This window comes from Urocampus carinirostris, chromosome 18 (genome assembly GCF_059441175.1).
Source record: "Urocampus carinirostris isolate Australia breed hairy pipefish chromosome 18, RoL_Ucar_1.0, whole genome shotgun sequence".
In the NCBI taxonomy this organism is placed as follows: Eukaryota; Metazoa; Chordata; class Actinopteri; order Syngnathiformes; family Syngnathidae; genus Urocampus; species Urocampus carinirostris.
In genome coordinates, this window is record NC_142366.1 from 29,834,564 (window position 1) to 29,862,469 (window position 27,906).

Here is a 27,906-nt window from a genome sequence, read left to right on the forward strand (position 1 = left end):
GTTTAACCATAACATTATTATGGGGAAAATATCACCACTTTGATACAGGTGGTGACAAACTGAATTATTGTCATCAGAGTATTTCCATCCATCCATTATCTGCACCGCTTATCCTCAGTAGGGTTGCGGGGGTGCTGGAGCCCATCCCAGCTATCTTCGGGCAGTGGGCAGGGGACACCCTGAACTGGTTGCCAGCCAGTCGCAGGGCACTCAGAGACATAGACATACAGCCACTCACTCATTCCCACTGAGGAACAATTTGGGTAGTCCAATTAACCTGACATGCGTGTTTTTGGAGTGTGGGAAGAAACCGGAGTGCCTGAAGTTAACACACGCAAGCACGGTGAGAACATGCAAACTCCACACAGGAAGGTCTGATCTCATGACCTCAGAACTGTGCTGCACACACGCTAACCACTGCGCCGCCGTGCTGCCATCAAAGCGTATTTGTCAATTGAAAATATATTGCAGTATACATATGAGACATCAAGTGACATCATCATCCAAAAATCTTATTTACTATCATGTTTCTTCCCTATGCCCATCACCACCCTAAACAAGCGTTCAAACTGAAAATATATATCTTGCGACTTATTTGGGAATTTCTGTTGCCTGCATCACCGAGCCTTTTTGATGAGTGCCTCGGTCCAATCTTTTCACTTTAATACTACAACGATCTTATTTATCTTCGATCAGGAGTGTCCGCTGGGATCCTGTAAAACTTCAATTCATGATCACTAACGTTTTTTTCTTCGATTGTGGCACACAAACACAAAACATGACATTTTACACCGAACTAGCAGAAACGAAAGCTTTGTCTCCAGTGTTTTAAAAGCGCGGAATCATGTTTAGCATCCAGCTCGACTGTGATGTCACACGGCTATGAAAGGGTGTTTTGCACAGCGCCATTTATTCTTTTCACCTCTTAAAAATCTCAAAACATGCGTGGTATTAAATCGAATGACTTAACTCCGAGTCACCATTTTAAATAAAAACCTTGAGAAATCATTTTATTCATTTGACAAGCAGGTAGATCATATTTGTCGTTTTTTTTTTTTTTATCTTAAAGTCGATAGAATAGTCAGTACTGTATACCAGTTTTATTACAATATGTTTCCTAACCAGTACATTTAAAAAAAACACACACACACAAACACATGAGGAACTGCAAATGTGAGGAAAGAAAGCTTGTTTGGAAAACGTGTAAGCAATCGATGCATCGCTTTTTGCATTTTCAGTCACTTTTCTGCGCTTTTCTCACCCACAACGATATAGGCCTTCTGTTCCTGGCGTTTTATGCGCACGTGGCACTGGTGATGTTGTAAACAGCTTGGAAGGAGACAGTGGATTATGAGGGGCTTGGTCTTCTCGCTCTCCGGGCTTCTTTTTTAGGCTCCTGGAAGAAGGCCACGGCCGCCAACCCCCCCAAAAATGGATGCGTGTCTGTTTTGTGTTATTTCAAAACCTTATCCGACGCTAAGCGATGTAACTGTACTCGTCGGCAGACGTTTGGCTCCGCTCGATGTACTGCTTGTCGATGAGGACTTCTATGCACTTTTTGATCATGCTGATACTGGGGTTGAACCTGGCTTTGGATTGATTGATGACCTGCATGCCGAGACATATTCCGTCAACTTCGGATTCCGGTAAATCGGCTTTCGAGAATGAGAAGGATGAACCGACCTCTTGTATGAGGGCGTTATGTCTGAGCACCTTGCGGGCCTTCATGATTCTCACGATAGCGGCTTGTAAATACATTTTGCGGTCCTCGTCTACGGCGCTCCTGGTCTGCTCCACTTCCTAGAAGGAAAAAAATTCGAAAGATGATAAGAAATTATTCGGTAGCAGGGTTTTCCATAAATTCTAGCAGAGTCTTAAACTTCCATCCATCCATTATCTGCACCGCTTATCCTCAGTAGGGTCGCGGGGGTGCTGGAGGCCATCCTAGCTATCTTTGGGCAGGAACACCCTGAACTGGTTGCCAGACAGTCGCAGGGTGTCTTAAACTTGTATTATTAAAAAATATTTTCAAATATGTATGAATAGAAAATCAATAAATATGATCGAGATTTCCCATTGTATAAATGATCACAAATGCTATGGTGTGTTATGTATCTCTCTCGGTCAGAAGAGGTCTTTGTCAATCAGCCCCCAGCCTCTCCGGACTGTAAATAAATACTTGCAGGTCAAGGAATTTGCATTGGTTTTGCAAAACATGAGCCCCACCTCGAGGGAGCGGAAATAATTGTCGACCATCTTGCTGCTACCGATACCCCCTTTGAGCATTTGCATATAATTTTCCAAAGTAGATGCACAGAGAACACAAGAAAAATGGAGAAGTGGTTAGGAATCGAGCCAAAACCTCAGCCCCAGAAGATTCAAAAGAAGCTAACAAAATTGATGACGCTACAAAACGTAAATGTACATTAAAAGCATCATGGGAAGAGGAGTTCACGTGGCTTGTAGCAGACGACGCAAGGCAACCATTGCATGAATGAGGATGAGTAAATACAGGTACATAGTGGTGGTTCGCGCCCCGGCCGAGTCATTCCTAAGACTTAAAAAGTGGTCGGCGGCGCCCTCTGTTGGCTGCGGCTGCATCGGCTCGCTACAACGGGTCAGGTGCAATCGACATTTCGTTCTGTGTACATTGTTACACAGAATGACAATACAAGGAAATTATTATTATTATTATTATTATGGCATATACATGCAATGAATGTTATGAGTAGATTTATAATAACCTAATTTTAACGTGTTATTCTGTTATATATTCTGATTATCAATCCTTAAGATTTAAAAACAAGTTTTTTTTTGCGGTTAGTCGTCTTATTGCATTTCAAGTTGTGAAAAATGGAGCAGGCAACTTTATGACTCTGAAAAGTTGCCTGCCCTGGTGTCCGGTAACTTTTTGTCATGATATATAAATATATGACTTTAAATATTGGGAAAAATTTTATGAGTCTGTTTACTTATAAACGGAAATATTGTAATCATTTAAGGTAGAATTTTAAGGTGCGGCTTATGTATGGACACATTTTCTTTCCTTTTAAAATATACTTTGTGCGGCTTATAATCAGGTGCACTCTATAATCCAAATTTTACATTATTTATGTTATATAAATAACAAATAGTGTGAGAATGGGATCAAATATATTGTGCGTTACACAAAAATGTAGCACTCATGCCAACGTAAACTACACCGATTTTGATCTAAACGCACCACCTCAAACGCTCTGAGATATCACAATACCCCACCCTACCTCAAAACATTTACTGGGATACACTTCACGTAGGTCATCTTTTTTTTACTTAAAAACAGGGAAATTCTCCTAAAAGAGAGATATTTTCATGCCCATAATTAGAAGAAATAGTGTGCTTTATGGTCACTTTGACTCTCCGTAGTTTTTCAGATGCACTCAACAAAACAATGACATCTAGTGGTCAAATAATACACAATCACCCTTTAAGGAGTCTGACGTAAACTAAAACCAACCTGTGGCGTGTCCTTCTGCATGGACGTTGTGATCTTGAACTTTGTCCTTTTACTGACAAAGGACATATTCAACGAAAATGTGGATTCTGAGTCAATCTCCTCCTGTGGGCAGAAAGAATGAAACGGTAGTCTCAATACTCTTCTGTGCAATATCTTAAATGAGCAGATAACAGCAAATATAAAACATTGTCCCTTTAAGAACAGCGGAATAATTTTATCAGGACTGCTTTTCTGGAAAAGCCCACTTGGTCCAACCTCACCTGGATCCTAGCTTCAGCAGCCCCCCCAACTCAATCGAGTTTGGGACCCCTGGCACAAAAAATATCGAAAGAAAGCTTGGACCTTCATCTTTCATTAGAAAAAAAAGGATGCTAATTTTACAATTGTTTGGTAAACAATACTTGAACATTGCTGAGTTTCTTGGAAATAGTCGTTTCCAAGAAAGCTTCTGGGAAAACGTGTTTGGTAAAAGGATGCAATTCAAGCAGAACTTTCATTTCTGTGCTGAACTTTGCAAGAACATTTCAGACACTTTCGGTCACCATGGCGATCCTGTTCCCTTAAGCCACCGCATTCCCGCAGACGGGCACAAAACGTCATCTCTCTCTGACCAGACAGTGACTGTCTTTTTCTGAAAGAAAATAGCTCTGTTTAAGAGTTCACTGCCTATGACTATTTGTCCTTATCTCGCGACTCTCACTAAACTGCTTCACTACGCCTACTCGCTACATGGGGTTGCCTACAAACACTCATTTGCCGGATGAAGGAAACCACACTAGGAAGTTGTGCTTCCTCGATGTGTGGACAAAGATCTGATCAAAGCCACTCCTGCCATCTAACAGTGATTTATCATACTGAAATGATTCCCAGAAGCTTGACACTTACCGATGAGCAGCGCCAGACTCTTTATAATAGTTTTAAAAATTAGAACAAGAAAAACTTATTTTTATGTTTTAGCACTCAGAGACGTATTTATAAATAATGGCATTGAATGAATTAAACTATAAATTTAGAAGTGTGACAACTCTACATTTCCTCACTTTTCCTGAGTTGTGGTTGAGCATCTTGACATCCAACAGAGACTTGATGGTCTTCTGCAGCTCCTTCTCGTTCATTTGCGTGCCATCCTGTAGCTCCTTATGCGATACCGTTTCGCTGTTATTGAACGCGAGAAGCACGGCCATCTGATATGTGGTCACCATGGCGACGTAGGGCTTGGACAAGTAGTTCATTTTGACTTCGCCTAATGGGATGGAGATGATACAATTTGTCAGTTCTCAAAGTCTATACATTTTGAGGAAGCGTCCTTAAAATGTCTTCTCTTTCTTTACTGTATGTTAAAACATCACCTGTGCAGAGGTAGTGAAGCCAAGTGAGTTTCCTCCCATTGAAGTGCTGATTATAAAACAGTTCAAACTATGTGGAAAAAAGAAGACTTGTTAACATACTAAAGTTGTTTACAAAGCTTGGATTAAAAACAAAAAACTATACCATCTGGACGCTCTTCTCCAATTCTTGCGGGATAGCGAATGTAGAGGATGGCGCATGCGTGAGTGGCCATGCTCCAGCCTGCAAACACATATTTCATATAATCTTGGGAGAGAAAATAACTCAACATGTTAGCGGTCCTACGACTATTAGTAGATATTGGTGCAAGAAATCCAGTAAGGAAGAATATTGGGAAACGATTAAAAATAAAAGTGAGCAAATAGATGCCCCTCTCGAAAAAAAAAACAGCTGACTCTGAAAGATTTTTTTCTTATCCTTAAAATTCTTTTTGTCATTCAGTGTTTTTCCTAACCTTTCAACAAAGCTTTTTGAAGGGTGGCGCTCTAAATCCATCCATCTACTCTGGTCATATCCCTCAAGAGGGGTGACCGACAGCAAGACAAACACAAACACAAAAACAAAGAAAAGAAAAAAAGGGAAAAAGTATAAAAAAAACACGCCAAAAATTGGACCATGGCCAACCCAAATGCCCAAACAGCCAAACAAGTTAAGCACCTCGGCACCCAAGTCGGTCATGCTTTCGTCCCTCCAGATGAAACGGGACACAATAAAGTGGCCATGTCACACTCGTGACACAACACACTCTTCTGTTCAACAGCAGGGCCCGACAGCTTTCACTGGTTTACCCCTGCCGCATCATACAGGTGCCTTGCCCATCCCTTAGAACACGTCTAAACATCCAACTATCCTTTTACAACACCTATCCACTCATTCCTATCACCAACAAGAGCTCTTACTTCCACTATATTTAGACCTCTTTCCTGCAGTGCACTCATCACACCATCCATCCACGTCAATCGCGGCCTTCCTCTTGGTCTCCTTCCATTGACTTCTGCTCTGTAGATCCTCTTCAACATTCGCTCCTCATCCATCCTCTCCATGTGTCCAAACCAACAGAGTACTCTCTCATCCACACGCTTGCTCAGTTCCACTACTACTCCAGTTCTGTCTCTCACAATTTCATTTCTTAACATATCCAATCTTGTCACTTCAAACCTACTCTTCATTTCCTTGTCAAATCTGCATTCAGGTTCCAAGTCTCTGAACCATACAACACGGTAGGCACAATTACACTCTCATACAGTCCCCTCTTAACATCAATACTCATACGCTTGTTGCTCATCACTCTCCTCAGAGCACCCAAAACCTTGCTTCCTTGATTCACTCTGTGCAATACCTCGCACTCCATTCCACCAACTGCAGCCACATCACAACCCAAGTACCTAGAGCTTTCAACTTCTTCCAGCACCTGTCCATGTAACCTTATTTCCAACGCCATGCCCAAGCGCTGTGTCAACTGCAAACAACAACTGACTTACCTCCCACACCGTTCCACTGTTATTCATCATCTCTACACCTGCCAAATACTCTTGCATTCACCTCTTTCACCACACCATCCATGTACACATTAAACAGCCATGGTGACGTGACACACCCCTGTCTCACACCAGTCAACACAGGGAACCACTCACTTGTCTCACTCTTACACGTGCTCTGCTGTTCACATAACTCTTCAATGATTCCAACAACTTTCCATCCACTCCATACATTACCATCACCAGCCACAACGCCTCTCTATCAACTCTGTCATACTCCTTTCCAAGTCCATGAAAGCCAAATAAACATCCTTACCTTTTGCAAAATATTTCTCACACACCTGTCGTACTGCGAACACCTGATCCACACATCCTCTTCCTTTCCTGAAACCACTCTACTCCTCCATGACCACCTCATCCGTTCTTCCTCTCACTCTCTTGATCAAGACTCTTTCATACAGCTTACCCGGCACAGAAAACAAACCAATACCTCTCGAATTGCTACATTCATACTTATCACCTTTACCCTTATACAATGGCACCAGACATGCACTACACCAATCAACAAGAACCACACCATAGAATTCTAATACAGAATGTATTAGAAGGGGCAAAATAATTGAAATTAAAAAAACAGTCTGTATACAGAAAAGTTAGGTCTGCAAAATTATTTTGCATCGTTTATAAAATTTCCCTTTTTATTTTACTAGCAGAAAGAATCAGTGTCTCACTGCAAGCGCAGAATATACAAAACAAAATAATTAAAATGAAAAAAAAAAAAACATCAAATATAGCGACAAGATTTTATTTGGAAAGAGTATTATTTTTACCCGACCTCCGGATAAGCGGAAGATAATGGATGGATGGATTGATTATTTTTTTATGTTGCTTTGTTCTTTCCACTTTACTTTTGAAATATGTTTTTCTGTGTTGAATTTTTATCTAAGGTTTTTGCAGCTTCAAACTGCAAGCACAGAATACATTAAAATACAAATATTTAAAATGAGCAAGATATAACTGTCAATAGAGCTAGTTTACCATGGAGATGTTATTTTCTATATTTAAAAACTATATATTTTATTTTTACACAGCAAATAAAAATTATAAAAATATTTAAATTCACGGCATTATATTTGTTCTTTTTCTTGTGTTTTTAAAAGCATCATTTGCAGCACGGAACTGCAAGCACAAAATACAGTATATACTTAGTTATTCAAGTGCACCTGAAAGATTCTGATTTTCCGATAATTGATCTTTTTTTATTCTCACCTGTAATACATATATCTGGAAGCTGATCCCCAAGTCCACAATCTTGTCTTCCGTCTTGATGAAATTATTAAACTTGTTGTTAAGGTCGGCACTCACGCTCATGTCCGTGTACATTCTGTGAAGTTTGCTCGTGAACTCGTAGCCACACGCTTGCTGTGGGCGGACATGACAGTTAGCTACATTGAAGGGTAAAAACCACAGACCTTAAGATGTACCTTTAGTTTGTTGATCATTGCTTCTTCCGAGTCCATCGACAAAGATAAACCGTGTATTAATCGTTTTGCAAGCATTCTGGCATAAAACTGAAAAGAAAAAAACAGACTTTTGATATAGAGTAAAAACACAAAGTAAGAGTGTTTTTTCACCTTTTGAAAGATATCTTTGTCATCTATATATTTAAAAACAGTGATGAAGCTAGTCAGCTTGTCCTCCACCTCATTCTCGGTCATTCCCTTTGCAGACTTTTTCAGGAGATTGTCGCAGTATTTGGCCAGCTGCAAACAAGGGAGGAAAGCAACAGAGTCAGGGATTTTAATAATAAACAACACTTGTGTCTGAAGGGGTGCACTGACCAGCTCTGGGGCCTTACAGATGGATTTGGGCTCTCGAAAATTCACGACTGACGTCAAAGCCTTGAAAAGAGCAATAAAACATTAATCATGTTTGATACTAGATGTGCATTATAAAAAGACCTAACGACGGCCTAGTAAGCTAATATCACTGATTTCTCTGAAGCCTAGTTATTCTCTCAAATGTTTGTTACCTTATCAAGCGCACTCATAAAGTGCTGGTCACCGCTCAGAACTGTGTTAATGAGCTGAACAAATTTACTGTGGACTTCCAACACGGACTCCACAAATAGGGTCGGCATCTGGAAGAATGCAAAAAGAAGGATGGTTATGTTGGAAACACATGCCGATAAAAGACTAAAGTTTTACATCCGTGATCTTGTGAATGAATACATGGAGACTTTTGTAGATCATAATAAGTGGACCATAAACTTTGAACACACTTAGCTCAAAAAGGTGTTTTTAGCCTTCATTGGAGCAGTTTTCAGCTGAGTGAGAAGCGACAGAGCCCATTACTCTGAGCCACAAAAAGGGTTATATGCCCTGTCTGGGTTGGAGACAAGATTCTGCACCAAGTGAAGGATATCAAGTATCTCGGGGTCTTGTTCGCAAGCGATGGTAAAATGGAACGGAACATCGACAAACGGATCGGTGCTGCGTCTGCATTCGTGCGAACCATGCACTGATCCGTCGTGGTGAAGGAGGAGCGGAACCAAAAGGGAAAGCTCTCAATTTACCTGTCAATTTCCGTTCTTTACCTATCGTCACAAACTATGGGTCGTGACTGCGAGAACAAGATTCCAGAAAAAGGCGGCTGAAATCAGTTTCCTCTGTAGGAGGGCTGGGCTCTCACTTGAGATATGGTGAAAAGTTCGGGAGGGACTCATAGTAGATTGAGAGGAGCCAGCCGAAATGCCTAAGGCATCTGATATGGGTGCCTTCTGGACGCCTCTCTTTGAAGATATTTTGGGCATGATCCACTCACAGGAGACCCCGGGGATGACCAGGGAAATGCTGGAGGGACTACATCTCTAGGCCATCCTGGGAATGCCTCAGCATCTTGTCTGATGACCTGGATGCAGTGGCTAGGGATAGGGAGGTCTGGCCTTCCCTGCTGAGGCTGCTGCACCTGGGACCCGACCCCAGATAAGCATAAGATAATGGATGTTTGGGTCAAAAAGTAACCCAAATTAAAATAATTCAAACAAACTTCCTGAGCTGACTTGAATAAAATAACCCATTTTTTGTGGGTTTTTGTAAATTACAACCCTTATTTCTTTCTTTCAAACGAATAACTTTCTCGGTTTTGGTTTCCAGAGATATTTTATAATTATTTTTTGTACAGTACAAGTACAATTTTAGTATTGTTCTAAACAATGTTTGTATAATACTACCCACAATTTGGGGTTCTCGTGATCACAAGGACCCACTTTGTTTTATTTATTTACTTGTTTATTTTATGGGTAGATATTTGGCCTTTTTACATTTACAAGTGGACTTAAATTTTGTTTAAAACACAATAACAAGTCATTTTGTAAAATACTATTCAATTTTGGGGGTTATTTTATAGTATCTATGGGTTTAAAAAAAAAAAAATTGGGGGGGCTATTTCTAATATAATTACTGTTGTTTTACCGTGTTTTTTGTTATAAGATACAACCTCTTTTTCTTGTTTAAAAAAGAAATGCCTATTTTGAGGGTGTGATGCATAAAAAGGCCGCACATTTTCTTGGTTTGTCATAAAATACAATCTCTTTCTTGAGTTTCCCCCCCAAAAAGTCCATATTTAAGGGTGTGATGAATAAAACGCCTGCACATTTTTGAGGTTTTAAAGAAAATGACTAATTTTCCATAAGTTGTTTTATACAATATGAACTACTTTAGTTTGATGGTTAAAAAAACAACATACCTAATGTGTGGTTTACGTTTGTGTGTTTTTTGTGCAAAACTATAAAATAAGGAGTGGATCTGTCCTCTTCGCCCAAAAATGGGAAATTTTTACTGAAGTGTTCAAATATACCTGCCATATACTCCAATCTTCTATTGTAGAATGGTGTTACTAACGTTTTCAGACGACAGGTTACTAGTGCCTCGGATGCCCTCATTGTTGATATGGACCTGCAACTCCTGGATCATGTGCGGCAAGCCGTTTGTCACGGCTCGAAGCAGCGTGTACATGTTGGCCATGTCTGGAGAAACATCTGATATGTTAGTGCCTCAATAAAAAAAATAAAAATAATAGGAAACGTCTAACCGTCTCTCTTCTCCTGCCGAATAATATTCTGACACTCTGCATGGAGGAACTGGAGATGGTCCGCCACCATCCTCTGCTGGCATTCATTAATGACTTTGGCATAGGAGCTGGGATGCAGGTACTTACGACATCGCATCTCTTCGTCTTTCAACCGCCCCAAAATCTGGAATAAGGGAGACATTTTGGATGATTCAAATTGAAGCGCCTATGAACTATTCACATTATAAGAACTGCAGTGGAAGTGCCTACCTTCTCCATATACTGTGAGCAGTTGGATTCTTGGAGTAAATTAGAAGCTTCCTGTTTGTAATAATCTCCTGTTTTTGCCACAAACTCTCCTTCAAAGATTCCTTGATAAAACTGCAACATATCATGAGCAGGATTTAAGGAAGCAAACAATCACTGGGAGAGCTAGAGCTCATCACTGTGAACATGGGACAGCACCCTGAACACAAACCGTCAGAAAAAAACATCTCACATGCTCACCTTCAGGGGAAATTTCTTTTTGTAATGTTCCACATGAACGAAAGAGTTGATCACACCGTGGATGACTTTCTGATTAGGGTTCTCACCACAGCGGTCGCTGCAAGGACAAGGAAAGAATTTAGATTTAGATTTAGACTAACTTCATTCAGCTATTGGATAGCTCTTACTTTTTTATTTCATTTAGAAGCATCCGGATCAGAATGACTTTAAGTGGCTCGATCATTAGCTTCTTCCACATATCCAGCGCTAGCTAAAGTGTCAAATTAAAAAGAGATCACGAATGGAAAATAACCATCGCTGGTTGTTTGAGTCAATACCTCTCCGATCTCCATTAGCGGCTCGTTCAAGTCCACTCCTCCATAGCCGTACTGGAGATCTGCCTCTGTCAGCTTGTTCTTCTTAATAAACTGTGTGTTGAGATACCTGAAGAGGGAAAAGTATCAGTTGTAGATAGGACTGTACCAAAACATATTCCGGAAAACAATTTACTATCCATTTATGCACCATTTTTATGTTGCATTCATTAACTGCCATTTACGACTGCAGATGTAAAAGAAAAATCCAGCCTGTCGTATTGGACTTTTGACGTCCATAGTTGTCAATGGCATTGAAAGGGTTAGTGATATATGAAAGTGTGTTTCAACTTAAGTGCCTTGGCACACTATTGTTACATGAGATCTTGGGCTGCAGGAAATTGCTCAATTTTATTTTAGCAAAGAGCATGCTGTTGTTTAAAATATTCCCTTCATTCCAAAGATCAGCCTAAGTTAAATAACATTCATCCATATCAGTTGGTGACAGCAGATGACTTATTTTATTTTGAAATACAAATTATCTTTGTACAAGTTAGAACAGGAATATGGATTCAAATAGTTATTTTCATTTATGAAGCTGATTACTGAGATTGGTGGAGATTGCAATGCAAAAAAACAATTAATGGAGTAAGAATCTTGCACATAATGTAAATTAGGGCTGCAACTAACGATTCTTTTCATAATCTATGAATCCGTTGATTATTTTTTCTATTTATCAATGAATCAGATTGCTCAAAGACATTCTTGATTTCCTCCTCTTTATTCAAATATTTAAGTTTTTCCGACCACTTTATCCGAAGTTCATATTATATTTGGACTAATCATACAAAACAAAAAAGAAAGAGCAATACATTTGATTTTGTGTATTGCCATTTATTTTAATCCACAAAAAAATATATATCCAAAATGTAAACAAACCCACTTTTCAAAATGTGTCAACAATTTTTTTTTTTTTGGGAGGTTAAATTTAAAAAAATGGTAAACATTCCCAATATGAGGATGAGATAGGCTCAATAATCTGCCTCTTGTATAGTTAAAATGTCATTATTATTATATTTCTTTTTTTATTTTATTTTATTTACCTATTTTCTCTTTTTTTCTCTGTATTTATGCAGCACTGTCTGTTACTGAAAGTTGTTAACTTTGTTTCATGATGAAACAGTCAACAACTACAAAGTTGAAACTTTCATGCCAATTTCATTCGTCGCAATGCAATATTTAGTATTTAGGATTTTAAAAAAATGTTGCACTGGTAGATTATGTTCGCCCAATTTAGGTATTATATTTTGTTACTTTTCTAGAAGATATAAAAAAATCGAGTAAAAACATTTAAAAATGTAAATATATCCAAAATTACAGCAAAATGATTAATGAAAATGAATATCTTTATTCATTAACTATTATTATCTCCTGAACCACAGTGACTACAAATGATTTTTTCATTAAAGTTTATATTGTGGTTTTGGCCAACATAACTTAACATTGAAAAGCACAACATAAAACTGGTTTAAAGAATTATTTATTAGACATTTTCGACAGCTGGCATGCCTCAAGATTATTATTGGGGAAAAAAGTGTGCCGTATTTAAAAAAACGTTGGTAAACACGGGTTATCTATTATTATTTAAACTGCTTTTAGGGCTACAAGATAAGGCCAAAGGTAAAATTCCTGATGTTTCCTGTACAATTGTGATTTTCTATTGAAATTCAACTATCAAAAAAACAACTCGTACAAAACGTCGAGAGAAAAATAACTGATTTTAATGCTATAACACTCATGTCTGGTGCAACAAATGCTACTCATGGCAATCAACTTGAAAATAATAATTGTTTAACAATCAGCACTAAGTTTGTTCAGGTAATTCAAATACATCTCATAAATCCCTTCCATCCATTTTATGATTGAGCAAATGTTCACAGTCAATTTTAAATGACACTACAATTTTATTTATTGCCTCACCCATGAAACTGTAAGGTGACTAAAAGACAACGGTCTTACCTGTACAAGCAGTCCATGTAGTCAGCCCCTTTGCTATATTCGTCCCAGTATCTGTGATACATCACTAAAACCTTCTCTTCCGATTCCAAGACTTTCTTTATGTGCAGGGACAATCAAGAAAAGAACATTTAAAAAAAAAAACAGTGCACAGTATAAGATTTATTTTTGTGCTTACCTTGTACAAATTCCGAACATGATTTTCTAAGAAGAGCTTTGTTTCTGTGTACAGTCTCTCACCTAAAGGGTCAGGATATGCCACACACAAAGCGTATATATCGCTGGGGTCGACGTTAAGGAAATACAAGAATCCATCACTGTGATACTAAAAAATGAATGAATAAAAAATTCTATCACAATTCAGCCAGGATACGAGAACCGATCATTCCACGTTGCTCTCTCCACATAGTCCAGCATCACAACGGCCTTGATCGTAGTTAGTAACTTGTTCCATGTCTCGTCGAAATCCACCACCCGTGGCTTCAAAGACATTGTGCAGCCTTTCTATGCGCCTGGTGAAAACAAAGTAATTACATTTGTATCTGTACAAAAATAAAACAATGCTTTACTATTGGTTTTGCATATAGGTGAGCAGCAAAACCGTGCATTGCAATCGGGACTAGGCCTGGCTTTTTTTATTGCTAGGAATATGAAGAAAAGCTGTGTTGTTGCCCATGGTGAATTTATCCGATATATGTAACACTTCTCAACTATAAAAGGTCTCCACATAACATATGAATTATTAAAATGCTTGTAGGAAAGATAGATCTGTTAACGATTGATCAATAAATTATTGCAAATCAAACTCAAATAGCTGATCTTGAACAATTATTTTCATTCGATCATTATTAGCATGGATTATATTGAGTTCTGGGCATCTAAGGCCACACCACAATGAATCAAAATAGTGTATACTCATACTGCGCCCACTTTCTCTGTTTTTAAACTAAAAGGTTTTAAATATGAATGCAACAAAGCAACTATCAAATTATTGGTTGACTATTTGAATGGCGGATTAGCACATGCCTTTAGGATTACAAATTTCAGTTTTGACAGTGATATTGACACATTTATTTTATTTGTCTCGCGTCATAATGAAACTTTCTTGCTGATTTTGGAACGAAATGTCGGGTCATAAATTATTGTCATACGTTTGCAAAAAATCTAAGATCTTGGTCAAAGACATGCCTTTACTGTGAGTATTTTTTAAGTGATTACTTATAAAGAACAAGGTTTTAATTAAGTTAATTAATTTCTTTGAAAAATAATGATCTTTTTTTAATTATTTTTTAAGCCACACTAGAAACTGAATAATAAAATGTGTTTTCTAAGTGGTGAATTCATTTAATTGGCTGTTTTAGAACCGGGGTTTCTAAAACTTAAGGCAAGTGAAAATAAAGGCTTTTTAAGATGTTTAATTTAAGACAGAGTCGACAAACGACCCACAATTGAAGCAAAGGAAAAAAAAAACATATTCCTTGCACACAACACATCGTGCCTTTTACACATTACCTGGCACAGCTTTTGGGCATGGTGAAAAACCTTCGTCGGACAGCCGCTCGCTCCTCAGAAAATTTACACTTTCCAATGGTTCAAAGTAAAAGTCTCTGTCCAAAGTTATTTTGTGTGTTGTGGGGAGACCCGAGACATGCATCTGCTCTGAAAGGCCTGACTGAAACCACATCACCGTTTTGATCGTTCCATTATTGTGATCACACCATGTTGCCACCAAACTAGATTGAGAAATTATTAAAAAAGACAACTGATATATGTTGTTAAATATTTTAAGTTAAAAAAAATAAATTTTGTTTCTGTGTTCACATTTTTAAGACTTTCGAAAAATGTGATTTAAGACATTATGATGACAATAAAATGTCTTAAATCATATTTAGAATGATGAATTCAATGCCTTTTAAGATTTTCAGGCATCCAAAGGTACCCTGTAGAACAGTGTTTGAATGAAAAATATAGTCTTAATGGATTTAATTGACTGCAGCACGGCGGCGCAGTGGTTAGCGCGTGTGCGGCACAGTTTTGAGGTCATGAGATCGGACCTCCTGTGTGGAGTTTGCATGTTCTCCCCGTGCTTGCGTGGGTTTCCTCTGGGTTTTCTCCCACATTTCAAAAACATGCATGTCAGGTTAATTGGCCGGTCTGAATTGTCCCTAGGTGTGGATAAGCGAGTGAGTTGTTTGTCCCTGTGTGCCCGGCGACTGGCTGGCAACCAGTTCAGGGTGTCCCCTGCTCACTGCCCAAACATAGCTGGGATGGGCTCCAGCACCCCCCTCGACCCTACTGAGGATAATCTGTGCAGATATCGGATGGATGGATATAATTGGCTAATGTTGAAGCCTTACTAGACACTCCCTAGACATCGGCACTATCGGCACTATGGTAAAATACTATACGTAGCCAAAATACAATACAACTTTATATTTATATTATATTTATATCTGTACATTCAAGGAAACTGTGGGGGTCAGATGCATCGACATTTCGTTCTGTATACACGTGTACTAGAATGACAATAAAGTAGATCTGAATCTGAATCTGAATCTGAATCCCTCAAAAAAAATCAGTTTTCCTCATCGTCAACATCATATTCACACTCTTGGTTTTAAATGTTTATAGTCACCAAATTAAACAAGTTTGTTCTTTTAATCTTCAGAATCACTGATCTGTCCATCATCTGCCAAATGTTCATTGATATTCTTCCAATCAACATCACACTGTTGTGACATTTTAAATGTGAAAAATAAATTGAGCGTGGTATCTCACGCTGTATTAACTCTCAAAGGGGAAGTGAATGCATTCGACAGTAAGGTCTTTGAAGCCTTTTAAAGCTTTATATCGGAAAGCATTTGACTTCAGCACTGGATAAGGTAATGGATCTAAATGCCTTTCTTAAATCGAAACAACCCATCAGATGGATCTCCACTGGAAGCTTGCATCCTTCGCTTCAATGTGCCCTTGAGCAAGTCAAAGCATCGTCAAAAATGCTCTTCATTATTTGATTTTGGATGCATGACACTGACAACTCAAACCTGGTCGGCGCTTGCTATACATACAGTATAACACTTCGGAATTAAAGGATATGATCTTTGTTTAACAGTAGCAAACCATAACGTATGCTACTTGTTTGATGCAAGACCTTTCCATATCTGATGTTATTTGTCAACATGTATAACATTGCACGCGTGATTGTTAGGAAGGCTTGGTAGTTAAAAGGACACCGCAGAGTCAAAGTTACTAGCATACGGAATGTCAATCCCAAAAATAGGATGGCTAGCAAGCGCGCTAACTAGCATCCCTCTAAAATGCTAACAGTTTGTTAGCTAGCTGGAAGCTAGAGGCTGCGAAGCTAACTCCGGCAAATGCTCGTTAAATTTGCAATGTCGCTTATTGGAAACTGACAGCCGCCTCAACTGCACTGACCACGTCTAAGGACAAATATAAAAATAAATACCTACCAATGGAGAGTGAATCCTGGCGTATAAATCTGAAGTTTTTCCGCTGTCAGTCGCTCGGTGGGTCCTTCGCTTTCCTGTTTCATGGATGATACCATTGCCCCTCGGAGGAAAAGCTGTGCGTAAGACTTCGTTAGGTATTCACAAGTTTTTTTCCTTTTGGATGATGAATGGATGTATTAAATCGCATTTTTTACAACCAGGAATAAATATAGGTACGATGGCAGAAAATAAATGTATGTTTAAAACGTGAGTTCAATATTAAGTTTTTGGTAGCGCCCAAACTACGGAAAGCGTTGAGGAATCGAATCGGAAAAGTCTCTTGGTGCAAGTAGACAATTATAATCTTGCTTAATTAACAAAAAGAACACAGTTTTAAATAGTATATTCAACAAAAACAATACTGTGGATTATACAATTTATTTAAATTCTCAAACATACTGCAAGGGCAGAACTAAGTTATACTCAACATAAAAAATACACCGCACCTCAATTGCTCTTTTGATGACACAGAAATCGGCTTAGAAACGTCACTTCTATGTGATTGCATCATTTTCCCAGTCATAAATATTATAAAAGTCCTTTCGTCTGTAATTTTTGTACTGAATTCAGACAACAAACGTGTGCTTTCAAATTCGAATTTTCTATTTAAAATGCTAATTGCTGTTATACTACGTTACGACAGTAGAGGGCGACAGACACAGTACAGTATGCGGACCCGCTTTAGTCAACTGGGTGAACCATAATAAGAGGGGAAAGTGCAATGAAATGCAGTAATATTCAATTCACTATACTGTATAGATTTTTATATTCAACGACAAAACAAAAATGATAGAGATTTCTCGTTGATCTGCTCAACGATGAGAAAATTCTGAAGTCACCTCTGATCAGAATTAGAATTTTCTTAATTGTCATTAATAACAACGTAGTGAACACCGTGCACAACCTTGTTAGACATGGCACTCCAGGTTAACATATGATAAAAGACATAACAGAGAAAAAAACAATGTTAGGTGGAATGGGAAAATATATACAAAGTCGTGCTTGTAAACTGATCTAAGTTGTAAGTGCATCAGAGCAATAATGCCAAAGAAAAATGTAACAATCAGCCACAACCTCTATTAGAACAGTGTTTGTCACACACTAGTGTGCTGTAAGAACTTGTCATATGTGCAAGCATACCGTTGTTTATTATATGTATTTTTCTTCCAGTGATCAGCCATGTAACTGTAACAATAATCCATATCAGTAGGTGGCAGCAGATTACATGTTTTTGGTAAACTAATCATCAGCTCGTTGGGTTGTAATAGGGAAATGTACTTATTCCCTTATTTAGTTTAAGAGGGGGGGGATTATGTAAGGTTTATTGTTTTATATTCTTTATCAATTATCCATTATCCGTTATCGGTCAAATCATAATACGCTACAAAGCTTGCTCTCAGCCAAGAGGCCGAGTCAAGGTCCTAGCCACAGAGCCAAGCAGATTGCACTTAAAAAAGGATAAACGTTGCATATATTATTGCTATATCAATTCCATTCATCCATTTTAATGTGCCGCTCATCCTCACTAGGGTCGCGGAGATGACGGAACCCATCCCAGTCATCTTTGGTCATTGGGCAGGGGACACCCCGAACTGGTTGCCAGCCAGTCGGAGGGTACACAGAGACATACAACCATTCACACCTTGGGACATTTTGGACCGGCCAATTAACCTGACATGCATGATTTTGGAAAATGGGAGGAAACCAGAGTGTCCGGATAATATCCACGCAGGTATGTGGAGAACATGCAAACTCCGTATGGAGAGGCTCGGGTAGATGGAATAGAATAGAATAGAATAGAATGGAATGGAATAGAATAGAGGCCTTTATTGTCATTACAGAAACTGTCAGTGAAATTCAAAGCTACCCCATATAGTGCGCATATACCAATAGCTTTTAAAGTTTCATAGAATTTAAAAACTTCCATTGAATTTCAAAAGTAACAGAATTTAAAAGTAGTGCAATTAGGACTACTCTACCTTCAAAATGACAGTATGTACTATTTAGCACCAACTACTGTAGAGGTAAAAACGTTTCATTCGTTTAAAAACTACGTATATTGACTTTAATTTAAGCAAAAATGCATGAATTATGAGAGACACTTGCACATTTTAAATAACTTGTAGGTCAAGATATTAGCATCGGTTTTACATAACATTAGCCTCAGTTAGAGGGAGCTGACATAATTGTCCGTCATCTTGCTGCCACAGTTACCTCACAAAGGCTGGCCAAAAAGAGAAGAGAAAAATCGGTGAGTTTGTTCACTTTGAGTCTCTGTAGTTTGTATTCTCCCTTGAGCTTTGTACTACCGGTTTTCTGTTGCAGATAATGCAGCGACATCTAGTGGTTAAAGAACACACTTTCTTGTTAATGCATCCCACATAGATTATGGATTCATATATTACTGATTGAGCAGCACGGCGGATAAGTGGTTAGCGGGTCAGCGTCACATTCTCAGGTTATGGGACTGAATACTCCTGTGCGAAGTTTGCATGTTCCCCCGTGCTTGCGTGGGCGTCCTCCGGGCACTCCGGTTTCTTCCCACATTCCAAAAACACCCATGTCAGGTTAATAGGCTTGTCCAAATTGTCCCTAGGTGTGAATAAGCGAGTGAGTTGTCTGTCCCTGTGTGCCCTGCAATTGGCTGGAAACCAGTTCAGGGTGCCCTCTGCCCACTGCCCAGAGATAGCTGGGATGGGCTCCAGCACCCCCGCGACCCTACTGAGGATAAGCGGTGCAGATAATGGATTACTGATTGATTTTTTTTTTACATTAATTCTCGATTATTTTTTATTTTAAATCTTATTTTGTCTGGTATTTGAAAAAATATACCTCATCCAGACCTTCGCTCCGGCGGCCCCCATGTAAATTGAGTTTGAGACCCCTTCTATAGAGCATTGTAATGCTCTTTAAGTGTTTCCAATACAATAGTGTTAGTCCTACTTATCACATACCAGGGATCATGAAGTTAGCAAATAGTAAAGCAGTGAACTAGCTTATTTCACCTTACACTAAAGAGGTAATCCCGTTAAAGCAGGTGTTCAAACAAAACAAAAATGACCTTAAACACACCTGCAGCTAGTGAAATCACACCTCCAGGCCAATACAATTCAATTTAGGGCATTAATGATCAGCACAATCCTCCGTTGACATTGAAAAACCAGAACATCTTTGAGGGAACGTGCTGTTTTGGAGTAATTGTACGCTGTGCAAAGTGCAATTTAATCTAATGTGGGACTCACTGTGTAGCTGGTAGTGATAAAATGTCATCATATTCCCTTTCTTTAGCTGATTTGAATTGTCGCGGTGCATTGCATCTATTTTAAAGTAACGCAACTGTCCAAACCAAATACTAAACAAAAACAGTAAAAAAAAAAAAAATACAAATACTTAAAAACATATAAAAACAGTGGCATGGTGGATGACTGGTTAGCATGTCTGCCTCACAGTTCAGGGGTCTTGGATTCAATTCCAGCTACTGGCCTCTATGTGGAGTTTTTCCTCGTGCCTGGATGGGTTTTCTTCGTGTATTCCAGTTTTGTACCTAAACCATCTATGGTAGGTCGTCAATTGGTGATTTAAATTTGTACTTGGAATGAGAATGTGTGAGTGAATGAAGGTTTGTCTGCCTCTCTGTACCTGCAAAAACACTAAGCACAAAGAATAACAATAACAAAAACTCTGTCAAGACCAGAACGGGGACATAAAAGCAAGCATATGCACAAAAAAGAAAATTAAAACCACGAAACGCAAAAGCATACGACAAGGAAAACAATTTGCACAAAAAGTAACAAAAAGACACAATAAAACCCTCTCCAATAAACCAACACTACACACACACAAATACAAGAGACACAAAAATAGGAAAAACACACAAAACCGCCAAAACAAATGAGAGCGAAAAAAAACCACCCAAAATCTTGAAAAACGACAAAATCCACACTCACAAAATCATTTTACAATTCACACTAAAACAGTATTTTACGATAATAATATAAAATAAACACAAAATAATAGAAGAAATATATACAAATAAAATCAGAACAAAAAAAAAACAAAATCACCCATGAAAACAAACATATAATTAGATTTCTTTTAAAGTAATCATAATAAATCACAGAACAAAATTTCCCCCCCAAAAAACACAAAAGAACAAGACAAAATGACAAAAACAATAATAACACAATATGCTAAAAATGCAAAAAACCTAAAACATACAAAACCGCCTAACAGAGCAAACTATCCATCCATCCATCCATCCATTATCTGCACCGCTTATCCTCAGTAGGGTCGCGGGGGTGCTGGAGCCCATCCCAGTTATCTTCGGGCAGTGGGCAGGGGACACCCTAAACTGGTTGCCAGCCACTCGCAGGGCATACAGGGACAGACAACTCACTCGCTCATTCACATCTTGGGGCAATTTGGACTGGTCAATTAACCCGATATGCATGGTTTTTGTATGTGGGAGGAAACCGGAGTGCCCGGAGGGAACCCACGCGAGCACAGGGGGAACATGCAAACTCCATACAGGAGGTTCGATCTCATGACACTAGAACCGTGCTGCCCTCTAGAGAAGAGTAAAGCACCCAAAAACATCTAAAAAATGTGATGAAATAAACACAAACAATAAGAACACAAAAAACAAGTATCTTAGTAGTTTTTTTTAGTTAGTTTTATTTATTTATTTATTTTTGGGTCTTAGTGTTATTTTACCAAGGTAATGGCCCGTGACCCACCAGATGATGAGAAAATATCCCAAAACACACCTGAAAAACATACAGAATTTAAAAAGAAAGAGACCATTGCATTTTACAATTTGAGGAGAGATGGCGGACTCCCTATTGGTGTGTGAGTGTGTGTGTGAATGAGTTTGAACAATTTTTATCGACACTTTTAACAGCAAATAAACAATATGAGGATCAAACATTTTTTCTCGACACTTTTAACAGCAATTAAACATGTTCACAATTTCATTATATCAGATATTTTTTTTTCCATTGTCCATTATCAGTCAAATCATGATACACTTCACAGCCAACAGGCCGAGACACTTGATCCTAGCCAAAAGGCCAAGAAGCGATCAGTGCGAACGTGTGTGTGAATGGGTAAGTGTGAAGCACATCGTAAAGTGCTTTGGGAGGTCTTCATTGACTTGAAAAGCGCTATATAAATAAAGGCAGACCATCCATTTGACTTTTTGTCAACATGCTTGCTACATATTGCATGTACACTCAATCATCAAAGACATCAGAGAGGAGATGGAATTCCATTTCCCTGCCTTAAAAAACAACTTTACATGAGACTGCAGTTTTGCTAATGTTCCCATGCTACAAGTGGTAAGCAAAAACAATGTAAGGAGAAAAAAAAAAAAGCTCCTCGCAGTCTTTCAGCAGAGCCCCTGACTCACTCGCAGTGATGTCACTATGATGTCAATGCCTCGAATTGTAAGTTCCACAACCCTGTTGCTGACTGTGATCGTATTTTAGTCAGAGTGAAGACGCGGGAAGGGACTTACTCTCTCGGATTCAAAAAAGATGGCAGTGACTGGGGATGAAACAGAAGCAGGTATGTTTGTTTTGTTTTGTTTATCTGTTTTTAATACACTGATAAAACATTAGCCTTTTTCACTAGAATAACCCGATTTTCTGCTGTGTTTATGCATCTCATATAACATAAAAAACTTGCCACTCAAAACAAGTTCATCCATGCTTGTTATACATCTCACAATTAAAGAAAGAAGAACAAAAACTCCGACTTGCATTTTACAGAGCGATCTTTTGTTTCTTTTGACACTCTCCTCCTCTTGTTCAGTGAAACGTTTGAGCGCTCTGCCCACGCAAAGCAAATAGCAGCAATGGCTGACGTCACTGCTGTTCCTGGTAAAGGTCCCCACAGTGTGTGAGATGCAGGCTGACGTCAGCCGCCGGCCTTGGTGCCGTTCCATTCGGTTCCTCGCGTATCTCCGAATTCATCAGCAATGCGGCCGATGTTTGCCATGGCAACGGTGAATGGAAGGAATTATCCTCTTATTTAAGCTTTTTCGCAGAAAACTAGAGGCGTTGGATAAATCATTCTTATACAGGGTCCGTCCTGTTGCTTGAAATCCTTGAAAATAAACGATTGGATGAAACTTTATTTTGAACTTGAGGAAACAGAAATAAAACAAAACAACAAAAAAAACAAAATACAATGTGAATGTGACATGTCCGTAAAGGAATGAAAAAAGCCCATTTGACATGATTACCGATGTGATGCACCTGTGCCCGCTCCTTTGGCGCCAACTGCCTCGGACTCCGATTGGCTCCCTGTCCCGATTTTAACCCACTCCTATCTGTCCCCTTTTGTCAGTCCGTCTGCGAACCTCAGTTAACACTAGGCAACCTTTTTTTGACCCTGACTCACACCTGTTTTTGCTCCCGTCTGTCCCCCGGCTTTGACCTGTTTTTGATCCTGACCACGTCTACTCTCCCGTCCAGGCTTCCGACCTCTTTTTGTCCCGGACCACATCTACTCTCCTTTCCTGGCTTACGACTCACTTATGACCCGACCACGTTTTTGATCTCCTTTCCCGGCTACTGACCCGTTTTACCGTCCCTGATCCAGCCATCGTTCACCACGGAAGATCCACTTCCGCGTTCTGAGCAACCTGCTTCCCGTGTCCAGCAATCACCGGAACGTGGGCGCAACCCTTTCCCTTTCTCTCAATGAAACGCAACGCAAGTGGGTCCTGTCTCTGTTCTGGTACTGACCCCATGCTTATTTGATCCTACCCAGAGTCCTTAATAATTATGTCTTATAGCTTGATATCCTGTGTATTTACATTTTACAAACACCTAAAGAATATACTTATTTACATTAGTTCTGTGGATCCAAAGTCACTACATCTGTCTGGACCAGAATGAACACAGGACCCACTTGCGTGCGTTTCTCTTAGTTTTATTTGGAAGAAAGGAAAGGATGGTACACACGATCCATAGATCGCTAGTCGCAAATTGCTCAGACACGGATGTGATATTTCTGTGGCGAGCGAAGGCAGTGTCGAGAGCGGGAAAAAACAGATCTGTGGCCGGGACGGGGGAGCAAAAATCGTAGTCAAGTTCAGAAAATGTGTCGGAGCTGGGAAACAGACGGGAATAAGAACAGGAGAGCGTCAGGGTCGAAAGGCTTGCCTAGCGTGAGCTGAGGTTCGCAGACGGACTGACAACCGGTGACAGAAAGACGGGGGTATAAAAAGTAACAGGTAGCCAATCAGCGTCCGAGGCAGTTGGCGCCAAAGGAGCAGACTCAGGTGCCCAGCATCAGTAATCATGACGACATCACCACCACCATCACCACTTTCATCGATATCATTGCTGTCTCCATCCATTCTCAGCATACTCTATAATAAGTCTCCATTATAACAATAATTCACATTGTGCATTTTGTGTAAAGTGCTTGTAAATGCTTGAAATTATGGCCATGTTTCTCAACAAGTCTTCATAAAAACCACGCTGACACTGCTCTCCGGTGGCCTCTCTTTATAATTGCATTTCTTCTTCCAAAATAATTAACGGCAGCTGGGATTAGTTTCTATGGCATTGTCCTATGAGGCGTCATCGCCCCCTACGGGTTGCGCCCCAGAGGACAGGTGGACGCTACACTAAAACAAGGCAGTATGAAATGTGTATCATTGCAAGAATGATGTATCAATTGTGGACTAAACAACAAATATAGAGCTGGAAAACGGGGACCTCATAAACTATTTTGCTTTCATTGTAAAAATAAGAAATAGCATAGAATTACTACAAAAATACTACTACAGTAATACTACATTACAAAATATTACTACAGAATGATTTACTCCAAAAATACTATAAAAAGACAACTACAGTAATGTGACAAAAATACTAAGAAATATGACAAAATGACTACTATGGAAATACTACAATTCTACAAAAATACTAATAAAATATTGCTTTGTAAATATACATCAATTATACTTCTACTGAAATACTAAAAAAACATGAATAAATAATACTATAAGATAAAAAACTACTAGAGAAATATTACTACAAAAATACTACTACAAGAGGTTTACAACAGTAATACTCCAAATGACACCTATAGCAATACTACAAAAATTCGCCAATGGAAATTGTCATGTCCTGCACTGTTGTCATGGCGGCCAGCTGGCCCCGCACCTTGACACCGGCTGAGCGGACATGTGCAAATTAATGATTGAGGAGGCCAGAACATTCTGTCACGAATTGGACCGGGAAGCAGGAAGTCGGAACGCATATGTGTAGCCGATCTGTCACTTTAATTAGGAAATAAAAGTTGTCCAACACACAAACGGACCAAAGACAAAACAAAACAGGTTTAAAGGCAATCAAAATTACAAACTAGGTATTACTCAGATCAAACAGGCATGAACAGGTCTTCAACAAGGTAAAGCAATGGTCTGGCCACGGGCAGTCCCAAAAAGGAGCGTTTAACTACTCCACAAGCAATCAGTTCAATGCGTCTCAGCCGTTGTCAAGGGGCGGGGCCGGCTGGGTGCCATGACAACCGTGCAGGACATGACAGAAATATCACAAAAATACGACAAAACAAAATTACAGTAACACTGTACTACGAAAATACTACAGATATACAACAAACATTCTTATATAGAAATACTACAAAATACATCAAATATAGTACAGAAATACTAAAAAAATAATACTACAGTAATACTACAAAAATATTATAATCATAAAACTACCGTAACAATAAACAATACTACGAAAATACGTCAGTGTAACAATAGTCTGTAGTTTGCAATAATCTGTGGTCTGTGCAGCCCTTTGAGACTCTTTGTGATTAAGAGTGTCACAAATAAACATGACTTGACTTTACTTGACAGTTACTATGCAAAAAATGAAGGAAGCATTCCCCAGTGGTGAATTGTAATGAGAAGAACTTCCTGCCATTTCAAATGTAAGCTACATATTACCGTCATTTTACCCAACAGCTAAATGGGGCAGATTTGTCTCAAAATACTTACACTTGTATTGTTAAAATCCACAAATATGTTGGAAGTTTATTCATGTTCTAAAACTCATGTCTTGATAAATGCACATGCAGTGACCTCTAGTGGTCAAAAATACTAACTGTCCCTTTAACGTCCGCACTTGTTGTGTTTGTGCAGGCTCGACAGGTGAGATGGTGGGCACCAGCTCCATTCTTCAAGTGGTGGTGGCACAGAGCAGCGCTCACAACTCCCACAAGACTTTTGAGGATGTGTCGCAGAAAAGAGAACAGAGGTTGATGAAGAACAGGTAGGATTTTTTTTTTATTGCCATTGGACGTCAATTCTTCATCATAGCCCTGGAGAAATGAATATTAAATGTCCGTAAACACCCCCCAAAAAATCAATTATGTTTGGAGCCGCAAAATATTAAAAGCACTGTATAAGACCTATAGGAGAGGCAATGCATACTGTAAATATGTCATGAACTGGAACAGGTTCAGGACCCAAATGCGTGACTTCTCACACAAGCCTTTTATTTTACTGGAAATGGCGGGTCATGCACGTTAGGCAGCAGCCTGGCGTGGAATGATAGGAAGCCAGAGGCAGACGAGATCGATACCAATTACCCGAGCAGATATCGGATGGATGGGGTCGATACCGGACAGAACGGGACAGACAGGATTGATATCAAAACAGAATATTGAAAATCAACAGGACAAACTAGACGGGAACGAAACTGGAAACAGATATTAAACAGGACAAAATAAACGGGAACAATACCAAACAGGTATTGGGTTCAAATCCAGCTCCAGACTTCCTGTGCGGAGTTTGTATGTTCTCCCCGTGCTTGCGTGGGTTTCCTCCGGGCACTCCGGTTTCCTCCCACATTCCAAAAACATGCATTTCAGGTGAATTGGCCAGTCCAAATTGTCCCTAGGTGTGAATGAGCGAGTGAGTTGTCTGTCCCTTTGTGCCCTGCGATTGGCTGGCAACCAGTTCAGGGTGTCCCCTGCCCACTGCCCGATGATTGCTGGGATGGGCTCCAGCACCTCCGCGACCCTACTGAGGATAAGCGGTGTAGCTAATGAGAGATGAGATGAATACCAGACAGGAAATACCAACAGGAAACAGGACCGAGTCAAAACCCACGTCTTGCGTAGCAGAGGTTCGTTGACGGACTGACAAAGGAAGAGTGAGAGCACCGAGCTTAAATAGTCAACGAGCCGACGCTGGCCCCACACGGGCGGGGCCAATTGGGCGCCATGGCAATCGTGACAAAATACATAAATATATAATGTAATCACACGGTTAGCTCAATGAATGAAGCCCAAAACCGCCCCGCGACAAATGATAATCCATTAGGTTTTAGTTTTTTTTTAATTAGTATCATGCTTTTATTTTTACTCACTGCCACATGTGACTTGAATTGGAAATTGCAGCCACTTTGTTGGAAACTTGCACATAGATGGAAGTGTTCATATTAACTCGGGTTTCATCCCAGTAAGAGAATATGATCCACGTTCTCCTTCTGTTGCAATCCGATTGATGGCATCAATGTTGTTTCATTTGTCTTTTCAGAGAAGCCGCCCGGGAGTGCCGACGGAAGAAGAAAGAATACGTCAAATGCTTGGAAAATCGAGTGGCCGTGCTCGAAAATCAAAACAAGACTCTGATCGAGGAGCTTAAAGCCATGAAAGACATCTACCGGCACAAAGTCGAGTAAAGATTTGTTATCTGGGAGAAAAACGAGGAGGGAAAAAGATGAAGACCACCCCCCCTCTTCAAACGCTCTTTCCAAACAATACCACAAAATCATCTGAAAAATCTGTGATTTGCATTTTTCACTACATTATAGTTAGTCGACAGAGGAAGCAAGAAGCTCAAATTGGACAAAGCACACGTTGTTTTATGTAAATGTGAACCGTATATATTGTGTTTGAATATCAAATTAATTTATAAATCATTTTTTTAAATGTATGTGCTTGAATAAGACTTTATTGTGCTTTGACCAGAACCCAAATAAACATTTTTTACACATGCAATATGTGAGCTACTTAGAACATTTATCCGTTTCATATTTTGTAGGGCAGCATGGCAGCGCAGTGGTTAGCGTGTGTGCGGCACAGTTCTAAGGTCTTGGGAACCTCCTGTGTGGGTTCAAATCCAGCTACCGGACTTTCTGTGCGGAGCTTATATG

General features: G+C 39.4%; 2 protein-coding genes across 4 annotated transcripts; one reads left to right on the forward strand and one right to left on the reverse strand.

Annotated features, from left to right (window-relative positions):
* Positions 1 to 1,085: 1,085 nt before the first annotated feature.
* On the reverse strand, positions 1,086 to 17,127 carry cul2 (cullin 2). The gene is made up of 21 exons (XM_088322538.1): positions 16,679 to 17,127; positions 13,582 to 13,720; positions 13,387 to 13,489; positions 13,212 to 13,306; positions 11,217 to 11,322; positions 11,067 to 11,149; positions 10,900 to 10,996; positions 10,663 to 10,773; positions 10,414 to 10,576; positions 10,224 to 10,348; positions 8,354 to 8,461; positions 8,163 to 8,222; positions 7,956 to 8,084; positions 7,806 to 7,892; positions 7,591 to 7,743; positions 4,988 to 5,065; positions 4,846 to 4,912; positions 4,537 to 4,739; positions 3,497 to 3,598; positions 1,684 to 1,800; positions 1,086 to 1,608 (listed from the first exon to the last, which is right to left on the reverse strand). Exons 2-21 carry the CDS (start codon positions 13,698 to 13,700, stop codon positions 1,477 to 1,479), a joined length of 2,238 nt encoding a protein of 745 aa, XP_088178664.1. The 5' UTR covers positions 13,701 to 13,720; positions 16,679 to 17,127; the 3' UTR covers positions 1,086 to 1,476.
* Positions 16,067 to 27,751, forward strand: LOC148348800 (cyclic AMP-responsive element-binding protein 1-like). 3 transcript variants are annotated; one of them, XM_088322541.1, is made up of 4 exons: positions 16,067 to 16,090; positions 22,204 to 22,282; positions 25,887 to 26,016; positions 27,288 to 27,751. In XM_088322541.1, the coding sequence occupies exons 2-4, from the start codon at positions 22,252 to 22,254 to the stop codon at positions 27,430 to 27,432; spliced, it is 306 nt and encodes a 101-aa protein (XP_088178667.1). In that variant the 5' UTR covers positions 16,067 to 16,090; positions 22,204 to 22,251; the 3' UTR covers positions 27,433 to 27,751. The 3 variants fall into 3 exon arrangements, with proteins under 3 accessions (XP_088178667.1, XP_088178665.1, XP_088178666.1); XM_088322539.1 differs by lacking the exon at positions 16,067 to 16,090 and adding an exon at positions 16,732 to 16,812; XM_088322540.1 differs by lacking the exon at positions 16,067 to 16,090 and adding an exon at positions 16,755 to 16,793.
* Positions 27,752 to 27,906: the final 155 nt, after the last annotated feature.

What these genes read in the sequence shown, in the direction of transcription:
- cul2 (XM_088322538.1), bottom strand. Translation starts at nt 13,700, where the DNA reads ATGTCTTTGAAGCCACGGGTGGTGGATTTCGACGAGACATGGAACAAG. An exon ending in ACGTGGAATGATCGGTTCTC is followed by an intron (nt 13,490 to 13,581) that starts GTATCCTGGCTG and finishes CGTCGACCCCAG; the next exon opens with CGATATATACGCTTTGTGTG. An exon ending in TCCAGATATATGTATTACAG is followed by an intron (nt 5,066 to 7,590) that starts GTGAGAATAAAA and finishes ATGTGTTTGCAG; the next exon opens with GCTGGAGCATGGCCACTCAC.
- LOC148348800 (XM_088322541.1), top strand. Translation starts at nt 22,252, where the DNA reads ATGGCAGTGACTGGGGATGAAACAGAAGCAG. An exon ending in TGGGGATGAAACAGAAGCAG is followed by an intron (nt 22,283 to 25,886) that starts GTATGTTTGTTT and finishes GTGTTTGTGCAG; the next exon opens with GCTCGACAGGTGAGATGGTG. An exon ending in CAGAGGTTGATGAAGAACAG is followed by an intron (nt 26,017 to 27,287) that starts GTAGGATTTTTT and finishes TTGTCTTTTCAG; the next exon opens with AGAAGCCGCCCGGGAGTGCC.